This window comes from Protopterus annectens, chromosome 5.part0 (assembly GCF_019279795.1).
Source record: "Protopterus annectens isolate FY-2018-M chromosome 5.part0, PAN1.0, whole genome shotgun sequence".
NCBI lineage: Eukaryota > Metazoa > Chordata > Ceratodontiformes > Protopteridae > Protopterus > Protopterus annectens.
Genome location: NC_056735.1, coordinates 95777106 through 95802952, shown reverse-complemented (window position 1 = coordinate 95802952; position 25847 = coordinate 95777106). Strand labels below are relative to the sequence as shown.

The window sequence follows — 25847 nt, the reverse complement described above, 5'->3', positions numbered from 1 at the left end:
GTACACAGACTGCACTATAAGTTATATTATTGTTTAACAACGTCTCAGTAAACATAAGTACACAGACTGCACTTTCATTTATATTTTTGTTTAACCACGTCTCAGAAACATAAGTACACAGACTGCACTATTATTTATATTACTGTTTTACCACATCTCAGTAAAGATAAGTACACAGACTGCACTATCAGTTATATTATTGTTTAACCACGTCTCAGTAAACACAAGTACACAGACTGCACTATCAGTTATATTATTGTTTAACCATGTCTCAGTAAACATAAGTACACAGACTGCACTATCATTTATATTATTATTTAACAATGTCTCTGTAAACATAAAGACACAGACTGCACTATCAGTTATATTATTGTTTAACCACGTCTCAGTAAACATAAGTGCATAGACTGCACTATCAGTTATATTATTGTTTAACCATGTCTCAGTAAACATAAGTACACAGACTGCACTTTCATTTATATTTTTGTTTAACCACGTCTCAGTAAACATAAGTACACAGACTGCACTATCAGTTATATTATTGTTTAACCACGTCTCAGTAAGTGTAATTACACAGACTGCACTACCAGTTATATTATTTTCCACGTCTCAGTAAACATAAGTTCATAGACTGCACTAACCGTTATATTAATTTTTTAACCACATCTCAGTAAACATAAGTACACATGCTGCACTATCATTTATATTATTGTTTAACCACGTCTCAGTAAACATAAGTACAAAGACTGCACTATCAGTTATATTATTAACCACATCTCAGTAAACATAAGTACACAGACTGCACTATCATTTAAATCACTGTTTAACCACGTCTCAGTAAACATAAGTACACAGGCTGCACTGTCAGTTATGTTATTGTTTAACCACGTCTCAGTAAACATAAGTACGCAGGCTGCACTAACAGTTATATTATTAAACACGTCTCAGTAAACATAAGTACACAGACTGCACTATCATTCATATTATTATTTAACCATGTCTCTGTAAACATAAGTACACAGACTGCACTGTCAGTTATATTATTGTTTAACCACGTCTCAGTAAACATAAGTACATAGACTGCACTATCAGTTATATTACTGTTTAACCGCATCTCAGTAAACATAAGTACACAGACTGCACTATCAGTTATATTACTGTTTAACCACATCTCACTAAACATAAGTACACACTACCACTTATATTATTAACCACATCTCAGAAAACATAAGTACACAGACTGCACTATCAGTTATATTACTGTTTAACCATGTCTCAGTAAGTGTAAGTACACAGACTGCACTATCAGTTATATTATTATTTAACCATGTCTCTGTAAACATAAGTACACAGTCTGCACTATCAGTTATATTATTGTTTAACCGCATCTCTGTAAACATAAGTACACAGACTGCACTATCAGTTATATTATTGTTTAACCACGTCTCAGTAAACATAAGTACACAGACTGCACTGTCAGTTATATTATTGTTTAACCATGTCTCAGTAAACATAAGTACACAGACTGCACTATCATTTATATTATTGTTTAACCACGTCTCAGTAAACATAAGTACACAGACTGCACTATCATTCATATTATTATTTAACCATGTCTCTGTAAACATAAGTACACAGACTGCACTGTCAGTTATATTATTGTTTAACCACATCTCAGTAAACATAAGTACACAGACTGCACTATTAGTTATATTATTGTTTAACCACATCTCAGTAAACATAAGTACACAGACTGCACTATCAGTTATATTATTGTTTAACCACATCTCAGTAAACATAAGTACACAGACTGCAATATCAGTTATATTATTCTTTAACCATGTCTCAGTAAACATAAGTACACAAACTGTACTATCAGTTATATTATTGTTTAACCACATCTCAGTAAACATAAGTACACAGGCTGCACTATCAGTTATATTATTAACCACATCTCAGTAAACATAAGTACACAGACTGCACTATCATTTATATTATTATTTAACCATGTCTCTGTAAACATAAGTACACAGACTGCACTATCAATTATATTATTGTTTAGCCACATCTCAGTAAACATAAGTGCTTAGACTGCACTATCAGTTATATTATTGTTTAGCCACATCTCAGTAAACATAAGTGCATAGACTGCACTATCAGTTATATTTTTGTTTAACCACGTCTCAGTAAACATAAGTACACAGACTGCACTATCATTTATATTATTATTTAACTATGTCTCAGTAAACATAAGTACACAGACTGCACTATCAGTTATATTACTAACCACGTCTCAGTAAACATAAGTACACAGACTGCACTATCAGTTATATTATTGTTTAACCCCGTCTCATTAAACATAAGTACATAGACTGCTTTATCAGTTATATTATTGTTTAACCATGTCTCAGTAAACATAAGTACACAGACTGCACTATCATTTATATTATTGTTTAACCACGTCTCAGTAAACATAAGTACACAGTCTGCACTATCAGTTATATTATTGTTTAACCACATCTCAGTAAACATAAGTACACAGACTGCACTATCAGTTATATTATTGTTTAACCACATCTCAGTAAACATAAGTACACCGACTGCACTATCAGTTATATTATTGTTTAACCACATCTCAGTAAACATAAGTACACAGACTGCACTATCAGTTATATTATTAACCACGTCTCAGTAAACATAAGTACACTGGCTGCACTATCAGTTATATTATTGACCACGTGTCATTAAACATAAGTACACAGACTGCACTAACTTTTATATTGTTATTTAATTATGTCTCAGTAAATGTAAGTACACAGACTGCACTATCAGTTATATTACTAACCACGTCTCAGTAAACATAAGTACACAGACTGCACTGTCAGTTATATTATTGTTTAACCACGTCTCAGTAAACATAAGTACATAGACTGCACTATCAGTTATATTACTGTTTAACCGCATCTCAGTAAACATAAGTACACAGACTGCACTATCAGTTATATTACTGTTTAACCGCATCTCAGTAAACATAAGTACACACTACCACTTATATTATTAACCACATCTCAGTAAACATAAGTACACAGACTGCACTATCAGTTATATTACTGTTTAACCACGTCTCAGTAAGTGTAAGTACACAGACTGCACTATCAGTTATATTATTAACCACGTCTCAGTAAACATAAGTACACAGACTGCACTGTCAGTTATGTTATTGTTTAAACACATCTCACTAAACATAAGTGCACAGGCTGCACTATCATTTATATTATTGTTTAACCACGTCTCAGAAAACATAAGTACACAGACTGCACTATCATTTATATTATTGTTTAACCACGTCTCAGTAAACATAAGTACACAGACTGCACTATCATTTATATTATTATTTAACCATGTCTCAGTAAACATAAGTACACAGACTGCACTATCAGTTATATTATTAACCACGTCTCAGTAAACATAAGTACACAGACTGCACTATCATTTATATTATTGTTTAACCATGTCTCAGTAAACATAAGTGCACAGACTGTACTATCAGATATATTATTATTTATCCATGTCTCAGTAAACATAAGTACACAGGCTGCACTATCAGTTATATTATTGTTTAACCACGTCTCAGTAAACATAAGTACACAGACTGCACTATCATTTATTTTACTGTTTAACCATATCTCAGTAAACATAAGTACACAGACTGCACTATCATTTATATTACTGTTTAACCACATCTCAGTAAACATAAGTACACAGACTGCACTTTCAGTTATATTATTGTTTAACCACATCTCAGTAAAGGTAAGTACACAGACTGCACTATCATTTATATTACTGTTTAACCATGTCTCAGTAAACATAAGTACACAGACTGCACTATTAGTTATATTATTGTTTAACCACATCTCAGTAAACACAAGTACACAGACTGCACTATCATTCATATTATTATTTAACCATGTCTCTGTAAACATAAGTACACAGTCTGCACTATCAGTTATATTATTGTCTAACCACATCTCAGTAAACATAAGTACACAGACTGCACTATCAGTTATATTATTATTTAACCACGTCTCAGTAAACATAAGTACACAGACTGCACTGTCAGTTATGTTATTGTTTAAGCACATCTCACTAAACAAAAGTGCACAGGCTGCACTATCATTTATATTATTGTTTAACCACGTCTCAGAAAACATAAGTACACAGACTGCACTATCATTTATATTATTATTTAACCATGTCTCAGTAAACATAAGTGCACAGATTGCACTATCAGTTATATTATTAACCACGTCTCAGTAAACATAAGTACACAGACTGCACTATTATTTATATTATTGTTTAACCATGTTTCAGTAAACATAAGTGCACAGACTGTACTATCAGATATATTATTATTTATCCATGTGTCAGTAAACATAAGAAGACAGGCTGCACTATCAGTTATATTATTGTTTAACGACATTTCAATAAACATAAGTACACCGACTGCACTATCAGTTATATTATTGTTTAACGACATCTCAGTAAACATAAGTACACAGACTGCACTATCAGTTATATTATTGACCACGTGTCATTAAACATAAGTACACAGACTGCACTATCTTTTATATTATTATTTAACCATGTCTCTGTAAACATAAGTACATAGACTGCACTGTTATGTATATTATTGTTCAACCACGTCTCAGTAAACATAAGTACACAGGCTGCACTATTAGTTATATTATTAACCACGTCTCAGTAAACATAGGTACACAGACTACACTATCAGTTATATTATTATTTAACCACGTCTCAGTAAACACAAGTACACAAGCTGCACTATCAGTTATATTATTAACCACGTCTCCATTAAAATAAGTACACAGACTGCACTATCATTTATATTGTTATTTAATTATGTCTCAGTAAACGTAGGTACACAGACTGCACTATCAGTTATATTACTAACCACGTCTCAGTAAACATACGTACACAGACTGCACTGTCAGTTATATTATTGTTTAACCACGTCTCAGTAAACATAAGTACATAGACTGCACTATCAGTTATATTACTGTTTAACCGCATCTCAGTAAACATAAGTACACAGACTGCACTATCAGTTATATTACTGTTTAACCACGTCTCAGTAAGTGTAAGTACACAGACTGCACTATCCATTATATTATTAACCACGTCTCAGTAAACATAAGTACACAGACTGCACTGTCAGTTATGTTATTGTTTAAGCACATCTCACTAAACATAAGTGCACAGGCTGCACTATCATTTATATTATTGTTTAACCACGTCTCAGAAAACATAAGTAGACAGACTGCACTATCATTTATATTATTATTTAACCATGTCTCAGTAAACATAAGTGCGCAGACTGCACTATCATTTATATTATTGTTTAACCATGTTTCAGTAAACATAAGTGCACAGACTGTGCTATCAGATATATTATTATTTATCCATGTCTCAGTAAACATAAGAAGACAGGCTGCACTATCAGTTATATTATTGTTTAACCACGTCTCAGTAAACATAAGTACACAGACTGCACTATTAGTTATATTATTGTTTAACCACATCTCAGTAAACATAAGTACACAGACTGCACTATCAGTTATATTATTATTTAACCACGTCTCATTAAACATAAGTACACAGGCTGCACTGTCAGTTATATTATTATTTAACCACGTCTCAGTAAACATAAGTACACAGGCTGCACTATCAATTATATTATTAACCAAGTCTCCGTAAAAATGAGTACACAGACTGCACTATCATTTATATTGTCATTTAATTGTGTCTCAGCAAACATAAGTACACAGACTGCACTATCAGTTATATTATTGTTTAACCACATCTCAGTAAAGATAAATACACAGGGTGCACTGTCAGTTATGTTATTGTTTAACCACGTCTCAGTAAACATAAGTACACAGACTGCACTGTCAGTTATATTATTGTTTAACCACGTCTCAGTAAACATAAGTACATAGACTGCACTATCAGTTATATTATTGTTCAACCATGTCTCAGTAAACATAAGTACACAGACTGCACTATCATTTATATTATTGTTTAACCACGTCTCAGTATACATAAGTACACAGTCTGCACTATCAGTTATATTATTGTTTAACCACATCTCAGTAAACATAAGTACACAGACTGCACTATCAGTTATATTATTGTTTAACCACATCTCAGTAAACATAAGTACACCGGCTGCACTATCAGTTATATTATTAACCACGTGTCAGTAAACATAAGTACATAGACTGCACTATCTTTTATATTATTATTTAACCTTGTCTCTGTAAACTTAAGTACACAGACTGCACTATCAGTTATATTTTTATTTAACCACGTCTCAGTAAACATAAGTACACAGACTGCACTATCAATTATATTATTGTTTAACCATGTCTCAGTAAACATAAGTACACAGACTGCACTATCAGTTATATTATTAACCACGTCTCAGTAAACATAAGTACACAGACTGCACTATCATTTATATTATTATTTAACCATGTCTCAGTAAACATAAGTACACAGACTGCACTATCAGTTATATTATTGTTTAACCCCGTCTCAGTAAGCATAAGTCCATAGACTGCTTTATCAGTTATATTATTATTTAACCATGTCTCAGTAAACATATATACACAGCTGTTTCTCACTTTGCTATGAGTGGTTAATTCCAGTCTTATGTAGTCCATTTTGCTATCTGTGGAGCGAACATTCACCAGTAGCAAGGATGGGAGGACAGGCCTGTATTGATTAGCTTTTAACCTGGCAGAGAGTCCAGCATGAGACCCATGCTTCCTTCTTCTTCCACATCTTTTCCTTCTTTTTCACTTCTTGTATGTGGTAGCAGACAGCTTTGCTTGAACAAGGTAATTTGGACCATATTTGAGTATAATTCCTAGTTCCTGTAGTTCATAGAGTGGTGTAGGCCTCATAGGCCTTGCAGACAACAGCCCATCAATCCTGCTGCACTTTTAGTTTAGCTGTCGAATTTCCAGTAAGGTATCTATGTCATAACTTAGTTTTCCTTCTGTATTTGCCATAGATTCTGTTCCTTTCAATGATTTTGACATAGAACAAGACAAATCATGCACATTTACATGTTGAGCTGAAGCAGCCGCTGCCACACAGGGTGCCACCATTTTTTTATCATTGACCATGCTCATCATTTATCATAGTGCGATAGCTGATTGAAATAAGGTGGTAATCAGTAAACAGTGTGCCTCCTGTTCTGTTTGTTTTTTCACTGATATATGTAATAGCATATTCAAGCACAGGTACAGGCAGTGTTAAGCCTTAAAGGGAAGGATTGGTGGAAGAGTTTATACTGACAGATGATGAGGTTAGGGCAACTACAGGTTACTTCATTGGTTAATACTTAGCCTTGGAACAACAAGTCCCTTGACCCAAAAGCATGGCTGAGCACAAGCATTCAAGTCTTAGTGATAAATGACAGTCAGATATTATTACAATGGTTACAGGGTAAAGCATTTTTTAAGGACCAAGCAGTAATGGAAAGTGAGTCCCTGAATAGTGACTGTGGGTACGCAAGTTAGTAGAGCTCATTAAAGCAGGAAGTAATGGACAGTTGAAGGGTGCCTCATGGCAAAGAGGTTTCAAGTGGGCTAGGGATAACACATTCAGCCTTGGGTCCGGGGTTAAGCGAAGGGTTGTCACAGTCAAGGGGGCAAATTTTTGACCAGATTGAGTCATTGTTAGTGCAGCTCAAAGGGAGTGTGGAAGGTCAAAAGGTGGATCCGTAAGGAGAAGATACACAGTCACACGCTGGGGGGAATGGGGGAGCAGGTTGAGAGGGGTACCCCAGTGCGGTCCCATTGCTGGGGGGAATGGGGGGAGCAGATTGAGAGGGGTACCCCAGTGCTGTCCCATTGCTGGGGGGAATGGGGGGAGCAGATTGAGAGGGGTACCCCAATACCCCAGTGCAGTCCCATTTCATTAACCACTTGGCTTTCACTTGCACGAGAAAGTCAAGCAGCAAGTCGCAAAGGGGGATTGTATGGATGTATTTCCTCTGTTGAATAGAGAGGAAGTAGAAAGGCAGAAAAGGACAGAAGGGCGGACTGTCCAGTAGACGGAAGGAGGAAAGTAATGGTACATGAGAAAAGGGGGTGATTCGGCATTCAATATATGCAGAAATGTTGGGGGACAGGAATCGTAGCAAAGTGAACGGTATGTGCATGCATTTTAATAGGATGACCACTACGCAATTCACACAAGCGGGTCAGAAATGGTTGCAATAAGATGAGGATTATAGGAGGATGAGGGAGGCATAGCCAGAGAGGCCATGGTCCTGGGTGGACGTAGGTTTGTCATGCTGCCTGGACTCTAATGTTTAGTAATGTGAGTGACTTTTGGTGAGATCATTGGTATGTGTCATTGTTATGTTCAGTTATTTTGCTTTGTTTTAAGTTGGTGGTCTGACCCACATGAATGTCTTTTAGTTATAACTTTGTTACACTAATTGCTTGTTTCATATTGTGCGTCACAAATAAAATATGACATTTCTTATGAACACAGTTAGCTGTCTGTCAGGGATCCATCAGATCACTGCTGCACTTATGTCATTGATCCACAAGTACTAACATGAGTCAGTCATAGTCCATGTGGGTGTAAATGACCTAAGATGTACCCACAAGTACCAACACGAGTCAGTCATAGTCCATGTGAGTGTAAATGACCTAAGATGTACCCACAAGTACTAACATGAGTCAGTCATAGTCCATGTGTGTGTAAATACCCTAAGATGTACCTCTCTGGACTGTATGAAGAGAAGCATGATGGAGCTCTCGGACTGTGTGGCCCAGGCTGATATGAGCGTAGCACTGAGCAGCATTTTACCTTCTCCAAGGATGATGCCACAATATGAACAGAAAATAGTTGACTTTAACAATTCCCTTAGAGTATGGTGTCATTTGAAGTGGATACACTATTTGTCAGCCTGGGGGGATATAGTCAACAGACCACTATGCTTTGCTATGGATGGTCTGCACCTGTCCCCCTGGGATTTTGAAAATTGGTTAAAACCTTGTCCACCCCCATACTGCCTTTGTTAGGCATTGCCAACCTAATAATCCTACTGATGTAGCTAAACCAGCCCACAGGAAAATCTGAAGAGATTACTGCTCAGTGCCAGGGGTTGGTACAAGAAACTTCAATCCCTGCAAGCTCTCCTTACTGTGGAGAATGTAGACTTCTGTAGTTACTTCGACATGGTTTAAAGCCATGGAGAGCACCCTGGCAGTGCAGGGCTGCCATGTCTTCCACACATTTAGACCAACTGCGGCACAGGAGGGGACAGAAGGTGGAGGTGCTTCTGTGTTAAAAACAAACACAGCTCAAGGCTAGACTTTCAGTGTGATGCACTTGGGCTTAATGGTTTCTAAAAGTCCTAGAGTTACTTGTGCCCTTGGTTTTACCTTTATTTCATAGGATACAGATTTATGGTTTGACCTGACCAGCGAGGACATTACACTATGCAAGAAGGGGGGGGGGCTTACAACATTCTGACATATTTGTGAGGACCAGGTCAAGGATGTTGTCCAAGTTATTTGTAATTACAAAGTCTAGGAATCTTTGGGCCTGTGTGTTAGGGGGTCAAATATGATTCCCAGTTTATATTGGGGTAGTTAAATGTTCCTATGACTGCAGGGAGGGTTGAATGGGGAACATCTCCATTAAATTCATGTATGTACTATGGTTTTCTCGGATCATAGAGGAGGACCTATAGCTTGCAAGGATATGGCAGGGACTTTGTCTAGGGCAAACCTCTTACTACTAAGTGACACCTTGCAAGTCCCCTCAAACCCTGACAACACCATTGCCTATGCAGAATTGTTCTCAGAAACTTGCATAATCATATTAACAGCTGCATAGAGACAGGCAAATCTGTCTGGATTAAGCACAGGATCAACTCAAAAAACCAAGCTGCCCTGGTGGAATCCCAGCATCAGTAGACTGTATAACAAGAGGAAGAACTTTATGGCAAAAATTAGGAGATGCAGTGTCAAGCAAGGTGAAACAAACATCTGTCATCAACCTAAACAAGCAACTCAGGGGTCTAATGAAATCCACCAAAGCCAAATATGGGGAAAAATTAGCCTCCCAGGCCAAGGACAATCAAAGTTTTCTTTAGCTATGTCATTAACTTCAAAGTTAATACACAACAACGTACCAAATTAATTGTAAATGGTATCACCTATACAAAGCCGAAAGATATAGCAAACCTCCTGGCTGACAAATTTAATTCCAATTTTACCACTCTTCCCCCTACCAGATACTCCTCAAGAAATACCCACATCCGTACCCCTCCTCCACAATCACTAGAGAGTCGATGCTCAAAAACCAAAAACACTGCATCAGTGGGTCCTGATAATATCCCAGTGTGCCTCCTTAAAAGCATGAAACATGAACTGTTGGGACCATAATAAACACAGCCTGCAAGTAGCCTTTGTGCCACACAAATGGATGACTGCAGAACTTATCCCACTACACAACAGCAGGCAATCCACTAACCTGGGAAATGATTGACCTATAAGTCTGACTAGTCTCTTTGAAAAGCTCTGCAAAGAATAATCATGGATATCCTAAATGACATTGGTGACATACAAACACTGGAAACAAATAGGTCAGGTTTGTCAAGGGCAGGTCTTGCCTCTTCATCCAGATGGATGACTTCAAGAAGGTCACCAAAACAATGGACAAGGACAAAATGGTGCACCTGGCTAAGGCATTTTACACAATACCCCATTTCTGCAGTGTAGAAGAGAAACTAGGTATAAATTCTTACATCACCCACTGGATCAAAAGCTGGCTTATAGACTGGAGCCAAGAAGTTAGAAAAGGGGAGTCCTCCTCTGCAAAAAAAGGTTGGTTACTAGTGGGGTGTCTCATGGCTGAGTGCTGGGTCTGCTCCTTTTTGGCATCTACTTGACTAGCATTTCCATAGTATTACATTGAGATGAAACAGCTAGGCTTAAAATGACCTCTGGGCCGATAACTTAGTAATCTCCTATGATCCTGAAGTCAAAGCTAATGTCAAGGGCATTTGGCTGACCAAGTTTCAGATGATTGCAAATTGTGTGCAGTCACTGAATCTTGCCAATACACAAATTTCCTCCAAGAAAGCTCGACATAGACAAATAACTGGAGCCAGAGTCATGGTCTAAAACTCATTGCCAAAACGTGCATCATAGTACGGTTCAGAAGGACAGCCGCTGCAGCACACTATTGTAGCGACAATACACCCCTTAAGAGTAGAAATGCATGTAGGGAGTGATTTCACTTTAGTGAAAAAATAATTATCTGAAGTTGTTAATCTTATTCCTATTCATCAATGATGGGTTCGGTTCTGAGCCCTTGGAACCGAGTCGGCCTTATACCAAGCTTGCGTGCACCAAAAACCCTCAAGCTAAGCTGCTACCCACAATGCCCTTCACTCAGTTACCTCAGATCTTGTTTGCCGCACAGCCATATAGCAGTGAGTCACCGAGCTCTCCAGCTAAATAATATATTTTTCAAATTTTTTAAGTATTTGTGAGTTCTTTCTTGTCAAATTGTTATTTTTTTCTCTAATTACTCACTCAGCTCTACCCATAGGTATCTCTTTTCTCATACCATTGTTGGTATTTGCCCTCTTTACCCTTGTGGTATTCCCAATACCATTATTGGTATTCCCCTCTCTGTAACCTTCCTTTCTAGTTTAGCGTTGTGTGTTTCTTTTCTATTGTTATGTCTGAAAAGAAAGGGACTACAGGTTTTAAACACTGCTCTTCTTGCAGTGGTAAACTACCTAATAGTGATCTGCATGAGGAATGTGTATATTGTTTGGGGGTTCCGCACTTATCTGCGAAACCTCCCTGTTACATTTATGCCAGCTTCAGTCAGTGGACGCTGAATGAAAGACGAAATAAGTTAATCCTCAAGGGCCTGCATCCTTCTCCTTTTTCGGAGGCTATTTCTGTGTCGGAGGTTTCAACCCCTCCTTCTGTGGACAAAAAATGTTCTCGTTCTGACCTCTCTTCACCGGCCAGTGATAGGGGCAAGCCTCAGAAGCACAAGGCCCATAAGACTTCTTCTGAGCATCGAATCACCTCCTCGGTTCCGACCACCTCTGCTCCAAGTTTGGCTCCATAATACATACAGAAGTTGCTATGATCGCCTCATCAGCGCCGGCGCCGACGACTACAGCTCCCGCTGCAACTTCTGTTCCAACCAGTTTGCCTGTCTCTACCTCGGCACCGACATCCCCCATCTCCGCTCCGACAACATCTTCGGAGCCGCTATTGACCTCTACCCCAGCTGTGACTTTGGCTCCAAGCCTGTTCTCGGCTCTGATTATTCCCCTGCTGCTGGTTTCTAAACTGGAATCCTCGGTGCCCTTTTTTAGTACATCACCGACCCAGTACTCCCCATCGTTGGATTCATTTGCCAGACAAGCCTTCAGCCCTTTTTTGGACTGGCCTGATTCCCCCTTAGGGGCATCGGTAAGGTCCACTAGGAGCCTATCTGAAGTGGATGTGGTGCGTCTCTTTGATCAGCTGCTGACCGCCCGGGGACTTACAAATTTTCCTAGAGCCCATTCCACTCTGGGTTTTGGGTCCATTGCCCCAGCGACCCCCACATATTCTCCTCCCTTTGACCCCTCAATTCCAAGGCTCATATTTCTGACATCTACAAGAGGTCCCCTTACCTCATCACCGACAGCAACTGTGTCTGAGGCTCCGAGGCCCCTTTGGGTGTCAGTTCCGTCGGAACCCACCCTTCCTCAATCTAATGCTTGGGGGGGTGGAACCCACGGTTCCAACCATGGTTCCAGTTGTGTCACCGGTTCCATCTTTGGGTCCAATGGTGATTCCCATCCCGGTTTTGCTTGAGGCTCTGTCCCTGGGAGCAGACCGTGTGGAGTGAGGTGTGACCCTGGTTCCGAAATTGTCTTTGGTTCCGGGCTCCCATTCCCCTTCAGGCAAGCCTGCTTTCTGGGTGGTGGAGAGGGTGCTTGCTTCAAGCAATCCTCCTACGTTGGACCTACCACCCGTTACCTCTGAACTGCAGCTATCAAAGACCACCCCCCCAGGACTCCAAGAACGCAAGACCCAGGAGACCCCTGTATAGGGTATTTCCCTTTCTGAGTCTTCTTTGGATGTTCTCACTGAAGAACCCCATCGGAAACGGGTGTGTAAGAGGAAACACATGGACGCCCCAGAGGAGTTCCTCATGGAAGGTACAGACTACAATGATGGTCACCCCCTGATGATGTCTCATTTGGAGACATCCTGGAAATTTTGAAGCAGAAGGGTGACTGGAAGCCCACCAACCCTTCCTCGAAGGAATCCATATTCCTGCAGGCCTTTTGCTCTTGGCCCTCTACTTCTTGGGTGACCTCCTTGCCGATGAGTTAGTCAGGCTCATCGTGCAGTGGGCATGGAAGAATGCAGACACTGCTGAGGCCATACCCAGGAGATCAGATAAGAAACTCTCCCCTCCATAGGATCAATCCCATTGGTCTAGAGGTTTGCCAGTAGACACTATGGTGGTGGCGGCGGCCACAAAAAAGGACCTTGCAGAGGAAAGTCCTGCTGTCCACCCACCCAACAGAGAGTCCCGGGCAGTGGACAGGTTAGGGAAGTGAGTGTTTACTTCAACGACCTTTGCTGTCAGGTCTCTGAACTTTTTGGCACATTTTACGAGGCTCCAGAGAGATCTCATCACCGAGCTCTCTGGAACCCTCGCTGGTCAAGCTTCGGACAGGGCATGTGATAAAGTTGCTTCCCAACTTGCCACCCTAGAGTCAATTTCCAACTCATCAATGAGGTTGCTGTCCCATGCAACTGAAGGGGTGGCTAGAGCTGCGGGTGCCGGCATAGTCATGAGATGCCACACCTGGATGCGCATTTGTGACCTTGCGGACTCCTTTAAGTCTTCCTTTTTAAATGCTCTTATCGAACCATCAGCTATGTTTGGTTCTGAGGTCAAGGACACATTATCCAGGTGCAAGCAGGATGGGGGAAGACCTTGTCTGCCATGGGTCTACATTTTTCCAAACCTCAGTGCTCCTTCTCCAGGAACCAGAGGAGTGGAAAGATGTGGCACAAAAAGTCTTGGAAGGTCCTTTCCTTGAGACACATGGTGAGGGCTCCCCCAGAGGCAGAGGGGGTTCCAGTAATGGAAGTTGCCCCTTTCGGGGCAGAGGGGGTCCCCGAAAATCAGTACTCCAGAGATTCTTTCTCGGGAAGACCATATCAGCACTCCTGAAGTGCTGCCCAATTGCTTTCCTCTGGAAGCAGTCGGAGCTCGTTTCTCTCTGCACCAAGCTGCTTGGCTGTCTATTACAAATGATCAGTGGGTGCCGAGAATAATTTCCAGAGGCTATCGTATTCCCCTAATCTCTTACCCAAGACCTCTGAAATCCCTTCCCGGTGTTCAACCCAGTCAAAGGGAGGAGGTAGCTTCCGAAATGAGAAAGCTATGTCAAAAACGAGTCATCCAACAGGTCCCCTCAGACCAGTGCGGATCCGGGTTTTACTCAAGATTCTTTTTAGTGCCAAAAAAGACCGGGGACTGGAGGCCCAATTTGGATCTCGGCTAGCTAAACAAATTAGTGGTTCAAACCAAGTTCCGCAGGGTCACAATTCAATCCATCCTCCCTTTTCTTTGGGAGGGTGTGTGGATGTGCTCGATAGACCTCTGGGATGCGTATTACCACATCAAAATGGACAAATGCTCCAGGAGTCTCCTTCGCTTCTGGCTGGGAGCCAATCACTACCAATTCAGAGCCCTACCATTCGGTCTCTCAATGGTCTCCAAAGTGTTCACGAAATGCCTAGCAGTGGTCACAGCTCATCTGAGACTTTAGGGATTCCAGGAGTTTCCATATTTAGACAATTGGCTCCTCTCTGCCCCCACCAAGTGCCTACTGATCAGGGCCCTCCGCTACACTCTAGTACTACTAGGATAGGGAGGGTGGCATTAATGGCTAAGGTGTTTGCCTTACAAACACAAGGTGCAGAGTTTGAGTTTCACAAGGGATAATTGGCTAAGTTTAAAATGGCTCGCAAGGGCAGTTAGCTTAGTACTAAAAAACTATGAACCTAAACTATGAACTAGTGGAGTTGCAGGGCATCACCATTTACTTGGGAAAAATCCAACGTTCAGCCCTCAAAACAATTGGAATTTATAGGGGCAGTGTTCAACACTCAAACAAGTCTGGTCTCTCTTCCCCCTCACAGGCTTCAGAGATTAAGGGCACAAGTTCAAGTTATACTCTGTCAAAGGAAGGTGTCTGCAAGGGAAGTTCTTCAGCCTCTGGGGTCTATAGCCATCCCAATTGTTCCCCTAGCCAGATTACATATGAGACTGCTACAATGGCTCCTTCTGTCCCAGTGAATATCCAATCTTCATTCCTGGAGCTCACAGATTCTCATCACCAACTCCTGCAAACAAGATCTCCTCTGGTGGATGAGTACAGATGAAAATCTTTGCTGTCGTCCCTTCCAGGCTCCAGAACCCAGTGTCACAGTGACCACGGATGCTTCCCTGATAGGGTGGGGGGAGCCACTTCCAGGGAAAGTCAGTCCAAGGGACGTGGTCCAGCATAGAGGTCAACCTGCATATCAGTGTCCTGGAGTTAAGAGCAGTGCTGTTGGTGTTGCAAGCATTCCATCCTCTCCTTCCATCAGGAATGATTACTATCCAGTTAGGTAACATGTCCGTTGTCTGATACATAAGTAAACAGGGAGGGACCAAATCTTACCCCCTATGTTGCGAAGCCATGAGAATCTGGCATTGGGCGATAGCGTCCAACTGCTTTCTGATCGCAGTGCATATCCTGGGGAGCTCCAATGTGATTGCGGACAAGCTGAGCAGATGAATCCTCCGTACTCACAAGTTGTCTCTCAATCCGAATGTGACGTTAGAAATCTTCAGCCATTGGGACCAGCCATGCTGTGACCTTTTTGCCTCCCCCTCAAACACAAAATGCAGCAACTACTTGGCCCTCTTTCCCCTTCACGGGGAGTCACCAAGAGACAGTTTGACTCACAATTGCCCCCAGGTCTCCTTTATGCTTATCCTCTGATCCCTCTTTTTTTAAAGAAAGTTATTCAGTTGAGAAGCAAAGTGATCCTCATTGCCCCGTTCTGACCTCGTCAGGTGTGGTTTCCCTTCCTCTGACCTCACCTGTTACAATCTCCTTGGATCCTGGACACTCGTCAGGACCTCATATCTCACCCACAAGGGCTGACTCCCCCGAATCTATCCACTCTCAACCTGACAGCTTGGCTTCTCCACTTACGTTAGTTGCCAGGCAGGAAATCCTATCCTCATCTGTCCATGATAATATCCTGGCCTCCCATAAACCATCCACCAGAAAACTTTACAGGGACAAATGGAAAATATTCTCTATCTGGTCACATAATCGGATGCTAAGTCCGTTTTCAACTGTGGTGACTACTATTCTTCATTATCTCTCTGAGTTGTTTGACAATGGTGCATCAGCTTCCACCATTCAAGTCCATTTAGCAGCTATTTCCAACTTCCATAATGGTTCTGATGGAGTCTCACTTATTTCCACCCGACTTTGCAAGACCTTCTTCAAGGAAATTTTCCATAGCAGACCTCTTATCAGGCAGCCGGTGGAGGCATGAAATCTCTCCCGGGTTCTCCAGTCTCTCTTTCTACCCCATTTTGAACCTGCTGCGACATGTGATCTAAAATTCCTGTCATGGAAATCCTTGTTTTTGGTGGTGGTCACTTCAGCCAAATGAATATCTGAGTTGCAAGCCTTATGCATTGAGTCCATATCTGATCTTCCATAAGGACAAAGTATCACTTCGTACAAATCCGTCCTTTCTCCCCAAGGTGGTTTCCAACTTTTCTATTAACCAGTCCATTGAGCTCCCTGTATTCTTTCCAAATTATTCAGACAAGGGAGAATACTGTCTGCATTTGTTGGTTGTTCATAGACAACTGCGTTTCTACCTGGACAGAACTAAGTCCTTTCGCAAGTCGGACCACCTTTTCATTTCCTTTACTGGTCCTAGAATGGGGTGTGCAGTATCTAAAGTTACATTGTCAAAGTGGCTCAGGGATTGCATTACCTTCTCATATTCGCTTACAAATGAATCTAAGCCTGCTCAAATCAAAGCTCACTCAACTAGGGCTATCGCAACGTCTGTTGCCTTCCACTCTAGGGCCTCCATGGATGACATTTGTGCAGCAGCCATTTGGGCTAAACCCCATACCTTCTTCAAAGCATTACAAATTGGATCTGATCTCCAGGGGAAGAGCGGCCTTTGGCTCAGTGGTTCTCAGGAATGTTCTTCCATAAGGGCCACCCAGGTTCTCCAAGTAGCTTGGGGTTCTGTCCCATCAGTGATGAATAGGAAGAAGATTAACAACTTCAGATAAAGAAGTTATGTCTTACCATAACATTCCATCTGTGGTGTTGAAGTTATGTCTTACCATAACGTTCCATCTGTGGTGTTGAAGTTATGTCTTACCATAACGTTCCATCTGAGTTGTTGATCTTCTTCCAGTCATCACACCCTCCCACCGGCCCCCACTGAAGGCTTCTGGCAGATCTTCTGGGTCTTGTGGTGTTTCAGGGTTTCTGCGCAGAGATGGCCTTTGACTTTCTGTTTCTTCTATATGTTGCATGCAAGCTCAATCTGAGGTAACTGAGTGAAGGGCATTGTGAGTAGCAGCTTAGCTCAAGAGTTTTTGGTACATGCAAGCTTGGTATAAGGCCGACTCAGTTCCGAGGGTTCGGAACCGAACCCATCAGTGATGACTGGAAGAAGATCAACAGCTCAGATGGAACGTTATGGTAAGACATGACTTCTTTTTATGTTGCACAACTTATAAGCAGGGGTACGGCTACTAGATCCAAACATGCCATTGTTCTTCTGATGCACCCTGATCTAATAAGACTAATCACTGAGTATTATACAGTACCTCTTTTGGTAATGTACTTCACCAGACATATGCAGCAACTGGAGCATCCTCAGAGATTCCTCATAAAAAGAATACACGTGTGTGGAAAACAAGTTGCATACAGACTGCCTCAAAAAATAACAGTGCAGCTTGGTTTCTCAAGCAATGGAGGACATGAATCAGGTGGTGTAAGGAAATAATAATGCAGCCGCCCACATTTAGAATCCTATAAAGCCGACCACAGAGCACTGATAGCCTGTACATTGGGGATTACTGCCCTGACCTTTGGAGGGCAGTCTGCCAAGTTCTATGGGTAAGTCATGGTAGGAGGGTCAGAGTCAGTGGTGGAATGTTGTTTAATGTCACTTAGACCCAGTGAAGAGCAAAATGAAATACTAATAAAAGCAAGTTAAAAAATTTAAATGAAAGACAATGCTTATTTGGTTTCTATGTATAGTAGCCAACATAACAATATTTTTAGTGTCATAATGCATGGCTGAAAGTTTTGTGTTTTTTTCATAGGTTGGAATTGTTGGAAGAACTGGGGCTGGTAAATCAACCCTTACAAATGGCTTGTTCAGAATAATCGAAGGTGCAGGTGGTAAAATCCTTATCGATGGTATTGACATAGCAACACTTGGATTACACGATCTGCGTAGCAAGTTGAACATCATCCCACAGGTAATGGTCAATTAAATGTACTTATGAGAAGAACTTTGATGCTTGTTTTAAAGTTGATTGATTCAGTCCATATAGAAATGTATGTCAGTCATGAAATAACAAAATGATTTTATAAAATCGGGCATATGCTATCTTGCCGAATCAGAATGTATTGAGTTGGATCACAAATGTTTAATTGGAATTCTGCTCTCTTAGGGCATCAGCACAAGCAAGTCAGATTTCGTGTCTCAGCTCAAAAAAAATCCTTAATTACACCCATTTGCTCACCCAATATTTCTGACAGAGTACTCTGTATGTAATTTTTAAAGTCTGCCAACCCCTTACACTTCCAAAACATGTTCCCAGTTACTTCTTTCTTCTCCATCACACCAACTACGTTAGGCATCTACCTGTGGAAAAATTCTTTGGTGTCTGATTGAGGTACAGAAATACGCAAACACTTCCAAGCAAAGACTATAAATCATCTAAGATTTGTTGCATATTTGGTAGTCATACATATGTCCTTCCACTGTTTCCTTGTGAATTGCTTATCCAGTCTCTTCCAATCCTTTCTAACCTCCTCTAACTGATTCATGTAGTAATCATGCAATATTTTATATGCTCTACTAATACTTTTTTCATAGCAACTTCTTTTATAGATTCTACTAAAAACTGTACCAGTGCCGGTCTTTCACTCAGGATCCCCGTATTTCTTTCTCTTTGCCTATAGTCTGATATCAGTCCTTATAGATTATAGGTTTATAGATTAGTACTAAGCTAACTGCCCTTACAAGCCATTTTAAGTCTAGCCAATTATCCCTTGTGAGACTCAAACCTTTCACTCTGTGTTTGTAAGGCAAACACCTTAACCATTAGGCCACCCTCCCATCTTGATAGGAAAGGCATTCTCTAGTCTGCAGTCCAAATGAATTCTTGGTTTCTTCCCATTCTATTACCTTTCCCTTTATTTGCTCCCAAAACCTTAGTTCCTTTACCAGGTTTCTCCAGTAAATTCCAGCCCCCTCTTACCTATTATCTGTATTTGTAACTGCAGTCATCCATATCTACAGAAGTTTCTTTCTCCAGTCTCATGTTGGCTTAGTTCTTAGAATACTTTCTGCTACTTTATGAATATAATATTCTGTACGGTTATTGTTATTCTCCGTAAGGATCTGTATTGAAAATCCCAGTCTCTTGTTGTTTCTTGTGCTTCCCCATTTCATCATCATCCCCTTCCACTTTGAATCATAGTTTCCTGCTCCTGCTATGTATAGGAGCCTTAACTGTGTAGCTCTGAAATACCCCTTCAAATCAGTTAATCCCAAACTGTCTTGTTCAGTTGGAAGCATCAGCTTATCCCACTTGATTTTTAACATCTTCCTCTCCCAATTAAAATCCTTCATCTCTTTACTAATTACTATCCCCAATTTCTCCTCTGGTTGATAAAAATCTGCCTGACCTGTGTATACAACTTAGGGACTAAAAACATTTCTGCTGCTTATATCTTGATGTCCTTATCCCTAAAACAAAGCTTCCTCTTTCTCAGTTTTTGTAATGTCTTGTTTAGTCTCTTCCCACATATGGTTTGCTGCCATAGCAGAATCCTTTGTAATCCATACTCCTAAAAACTTATTTTTTTAGCATGTCCCCATAAATACAGGTATTGCTGAACTAATTCATGTGTGAGTACATATCTTACAACTATTGTCTTTGTTTTATCTTCATTTATTTTCTGTGTCAAAAACATTTGAAACTGTCTCAGAATGTTCCACAACACTGGAATGTCATTTTCTGGTTTTATCAGGTGTAAAATAATATAATCTGCAAATAAAACCAGCTTTTCTCAATTAACATACCAATTATATCCTTGAATTTCTGAATCCCTTATTTTCTTTGCCAGTGGTTCTAAATATAATGCAAATAATAAAGCAAAAAGGGGACACCCCTGCCTTGTTCATCTGCTCAAGTAGATTGCATCAGAGAAGAAGCCCCCACTTTAATTTTCCTATGAGTGAATTTTTTCTACCTGATTTGTGGCCTTGGTATTTGAAAATATAAATATGGCCTTTTCTGAAAGTAATCATGCTTTGTCTGTTGTTTGTTATATCTTAAAAAAGATTCTCAAACTTAAAATATTTTGCAAATGTAATTTGCCCTGTCTAATTGTGCTGTGATTCTTTTGTTCCAGGACCCAGTTCTTTTTTCAGGAACACTACGGCAGAACCTTGACCCACTAGAAAAATACTCTGATATGCAGCTGTGGGAGGCAGTAGAACTGTGTCACTTAAAGGATTTTGTGCAGGCCCTACATAAAAAGCTCCACCACGAAATCTCTGAGGGAGGCGGAAATCTTAGGTACAAAGTAAAGAAAGTGTACTGTGCTGTAGATTTGCATCTGTGTGTTCTGAACTGCATGACATATAAAACTGTAAGTCCTTACTGTTGAAACCTATTCAAGCAGAAGATAAAGTATTAATTAAAAAGGATGCTTCTGAAATCCTTACAGATTTCATAAAATACACAGAAACGTGCATCTTGTGCACACAAATGCTCAGACGCACAAACATATTTATATATGTATATATGGGTAATTGGAGACGCGCACACACACACACACACACACACACACACACACATACATACATAGAAAAGCATATGTATGTATGGATAACTAGACACAAACATATGTATGTATATATGGATAACTAGACGCAAACACTCACACACACAGACACGCGTATACACACACACACAGAAACATATGTGTATGTATATGGATAACTAGACACACACACACACACATATCATAAACCACCACAGTGTTATTTCTATAAGGATACTTCCTCAGATAAAGTCTCCCAGCTCGCTTTTCATGTAACTCTGTGTCTTAAGTTTGCAAGCAGCTGCAGGAATTGCAACGTTATAGTAGCAGTGGTATGGTTTATGATTTAGCTGCATTTCGGTGGGTACAGGGTGGATTGGATCAGTAAGAAGTGAAGGGGGTGTGAAACAAATGTGGGAGTACCTGCAGTTAGGGGAAACCATTTCTGTGCCTTTTATTCCACAGGTTCTGGGTTATTTCCAGCTGTTTTTTTTTCAGTCAGAAAAACCATACCTAGTACTGTAGTGCTTTTTTTCACACAGAATGTTCATATGCTTTGTGTAGCACAGAAATGCATTAACGACAGTGAAAGAGCATACCCACAGATGAGTTGTGATAACCAAGGTCTTCTGCCTTGGGCTTAAGACCACCTGACCCACAGATGAGTTGTGATAACCAAGTTCTTCTGCCTTGGGCTTATGACCACCTGACCCACAGATGAGTTGTGATAACCAAGGTCTTCTGCCTTGGGCTTATGACCACCTGACCCACAGGTGAGTTGTGGTAACCAATGTCTTCTGCCTTGGGCATAAAACCACCTGACCCACAGATGAGTTGTGATAACCAAGGTCTTCTGCCTTGGGCTTATGACCACCTGACCCACAGATGAGTTGTGATAACCAAGGTCTTCTGCCTTGGGCTTATGACCACCTGACCCACAGATGAGTTGTGATAACCAAGGTCTTCTGCCTTGGGCTTATGACTACCTGACCCACAGATGAGTTGTGATAACCAAGGTCTTCGGCCTTGGGCTTATGACCACCTGACCCAGAGATTAGTTGTGATAACCAAGGACTTCTGCCTTGGGCTTATGACCACCTGACCCACAGATGAGTTGTGATAACCAAGGTCTTCTGCCTTGGGTTTATGACAACCTGACCCACAGATGAATTGTGATAACCAAGGTCTTCTGCCTTGGGCTTATGACCACCTGACCCACAGATGAGTTGTGATAACCAAGGTCTTCTGCCTTGGGCTTATGACCGCGTGACCCACAGATGAGTTGTGATAACCAAGGTTTTTGCCTTGGGCTTATGACCACCTGACCCACAGATGAGTCGTGATAACCAAGGTCTTCTGCCTTGGGCTTTTGACCACCTGCAACACACCTGTTTATTAACAATAGTTGCCTTTGCAAAACAGCGTTAAACAACTCTGATTATTGTTAATGACTGAATTAACTAACAGTGAAAGTGTCATAAAACAGGAAACGTCTCAATCGTAGGAAAAGAGTACATAACACCTTTATACCTGCTTTGTCTGTGTCCAACATCTTGCATACCAAAAAAAAGAGGAGGGGGCCTTTGTCCACATATTGCCATACAATGACTATGACAAACTGTCATTGTGTCATCTAAAGTAGAAACAAAAAACAAAATACTGCCATTCATCATATTATAGCTGAGATCTGTAAATAAAGGTGAATCATTCAGACATCAAACATTGCATTGCCATTGTTGACCCCCAGCCCATAACTGTTGTAACTAGTGTGTATATTGTATGTTACACTGTAACTAAGCTGAACTGTTCTATTATTACTCACTTTTCTGCCTTTTTCACTTGTAAAATGTTTTGTACTTCATCTGGACTGAGCCTGAAATTGGTCAATATCAATCAGTGCATTAACCTAGTATATATATATATATATATATATATATATATATATATATATATATATATATATATATATATATATACTTCCTTGCTTTATTTTATTTTTTATTTGTCTAGCTAAGTGCACTGTATAAAAGACTGTTTGCTTACTTAATTTGAGCCACGTTGACTGAACAAATATGAAATTAAGTAAAGCTACATTAGACATACCAGAGGAACAAAGACTCTGAATTGAGAGATGATAAAATCAGCAAGCAAAGGAGAGTTGTCTGAAGGTAAGACCCAGATTTGCATTGACCTCATAGTTAATGGTACTACATATACAGAACCTGTGGATATAGCAAACCTGTTGGCTGCCAGGTTCATTGAAAACTTCACTCCCCTGTCCCTGCCACATGTAACGCAAAGCATCCTTAACACCTGTCCCCACCTAGTATCTCCAAGGAGCAGGTCTTAAACGCCCTCTCCAAGGCCAAAGGCACAGCTTCTATGGGACCAGACAACATCCCGGGCTGTGTTCTACATGAGTTAAAACAGGAATTAGCATCACCATTGAGCACGCTTTTCAGTCACAGCCTATCCACTGGCTTCATCCCAGTGGAATGGAAAACAGCTATCATCATCCCTTTGCACAAAGGGGGTGCATCCATGCACCCCAGGAATTATAGAGCCATTAGCCTGTCCAGCCTTATCTGCAAAGCCATGAAATGTATCATCATAGGTTCATATGTGTGTACTAGGCTAATGGCCTTGGAGTCTTTACAAGCCTAGCCCATAGGATTACTTCAGTGGCTGTGCTGGACAGAGGCACAGGGAACTAATCTAAGGGGGCGGCGAAAGCCAACACATTCCGGCCAGGCTTATAAATGCCTTCGGGCAGATAGACTAGTACCTACCTATGAACCTATTACCCTGGAATCTTGCCACCCGAACTTAGTTCCCAGTGCCTCTGTCGAGTAAAGCCACTGGAGTGATCCCTGGGGTGAATTTTCTGTTTCCCATCCCCTCATCAAGGTTTCTCTTGAAGAGGGCCAGTTAGGTGCTCTACTTGACATGTATGGGAAGTCTATTCCGTAGCATGGGCAGTCTCTGAGTTATGAACCTGTCCCTCTAGCATGTTCTGTTGATTGTGGTAATGAGGTTGAGGTGTCTGGAGTGTGTGGTGTGGAGGGATTGGGATTTCTTTAGATGTAGCATTTCTAACAGAGCTGGGTCAGACATGGCTTTGTTAGTCAAGCAGGGATTGCCTCTAAGTAGGCGATATGAGACAGAAAATAGTTGGTGTTTTTTGAGTCTGTCCATATAGGCCAAATGTTTAAGCCCTAGGATCCTCTTTGTGAGGTACTTTTGTGGCCTCTCCAGTTGTTGCCGATGTCTAGTGAGGTACATGCCAAATGGGGCATTGTACGCAATGACTGGCCTAATGAGGGAAGAGTAGAGGGAGACAGTGACCTCTTTCTTCCTGGATGCAAAACCCTTAGTAATGAGATGTGCCACATACAAGGACTTTCTGACTACAGTGGCAATGTGGTGGTGGAAAGAGAGGTTGCTGTCAACCTGTGTTGCTAGATCTGATACCAGTCGTTGGTTTCAGTGAGGCCTTTCTGTAGGCTGTCAACATCACTTGGAGAGTTAATAATAGCTCCCAACTTGCAATTGTCTGCGATCTTTGTCAGCCAGAATCCCTTTGTGTTGGCCTGGACTTCAGAGAAGTAGATACCACACAGGAGAGGACCCAGGACTGAACCCTGTGGGACTCCACTCATGACTGGTCGGCAGTCTGACTTGGAGTCAGCTACTTTCACACTGTGGGTTCTACCTGTGAGCCAGTTTGCAACCCACCTAGTGATATAGGAGTTGATGCCTAGCTTAGTGAGTTTTTCTATGATGGGCATATCATGGACCATATTAGCAAACATAGAGGAAATCTCCAAACACTGGACCCCGCCCAGTTTGGCTTTGTCAAGTGGAGATCATGCCTGTTAAACTTGGTGGACTTCTTTGAGACATTCACCAAAGCCCTAGAAAAGGGGAAATCTGTGCATACGGCCTACCTAGACTTAGCCAAGGCCTTTGACACAATCCCCCACTAAGGCATCATTGATAAACTCACCCAGCTGGGTATCAACCCATATATTGTCAGGCGGGTTGTAAACTGGCTCACTAATAGAACTCATACAGTCAAAATAGGGGACTCCTCCTGCTCCAGCAGACCCATAATCAGTGGTGTTCCTCAGTGATCAGTTCTGCGACCCCTATTGTTTGGAATCTACTTCTGTGAAGTACAGGCTAAAACTAAAGGACTGTAGCTGACAAAGTTTGCTGATGACTGCAAAATGGGAGCAATCATTGAAATCCCTAGTGATGTCAACATCCTGCAAGAAGGTCTTATGCAGACTAATGACTGGGGCCGAAGTCATGGTCTTAAACTTAATGCAAAAAAATGCATCGTCGTCTTCTTTGGCAAAGGTGATATTCCTCCAAACTACCAAATCAATAGCAATACACTAAGTGCACAGTCAGTGGTGAGAGATCTGGGCACACAGGTCAACAGCAGCCTTAACTTCAATCACCATGTCTCCACAGTGGTAAGAAGGCCATTTTATATTGCTCATCTCATAGGTGAGGGCATTGCCTCCAGAAAAAAAGAGGTTATATCCCCCCTGTACACTTCCCTCAGCAGACCATTAAT

At 41.0% G+C, this 25847-nt stretch overlaps 1 protein-coding gene across 1 annotated transcript in view; it reads left to right on the top strand.

Moving 5' to 3' along the window:
* Positions 1 to 25847, top strand: part of LOC122802503 (multidrug resistance-associated protein 1-like) — a 1262326-nt gene that overhangs the window by 1211023 nt on the left and 25456 nt on the right. The window contains exons 25-26 of the mRNA XM_044072155.1: positions 18523 to 18681; positions 20849 to 21015. Of these exons, the coding sequence (XP_043928090.1) occupies positions 18523 to 18681; positions 20849 to 21015 (326 nt within the window). The remainder of the gene's footprint in view (positions 1 to 18522; positions 18682 to 20848; positions 21016 to 25847) is intronic.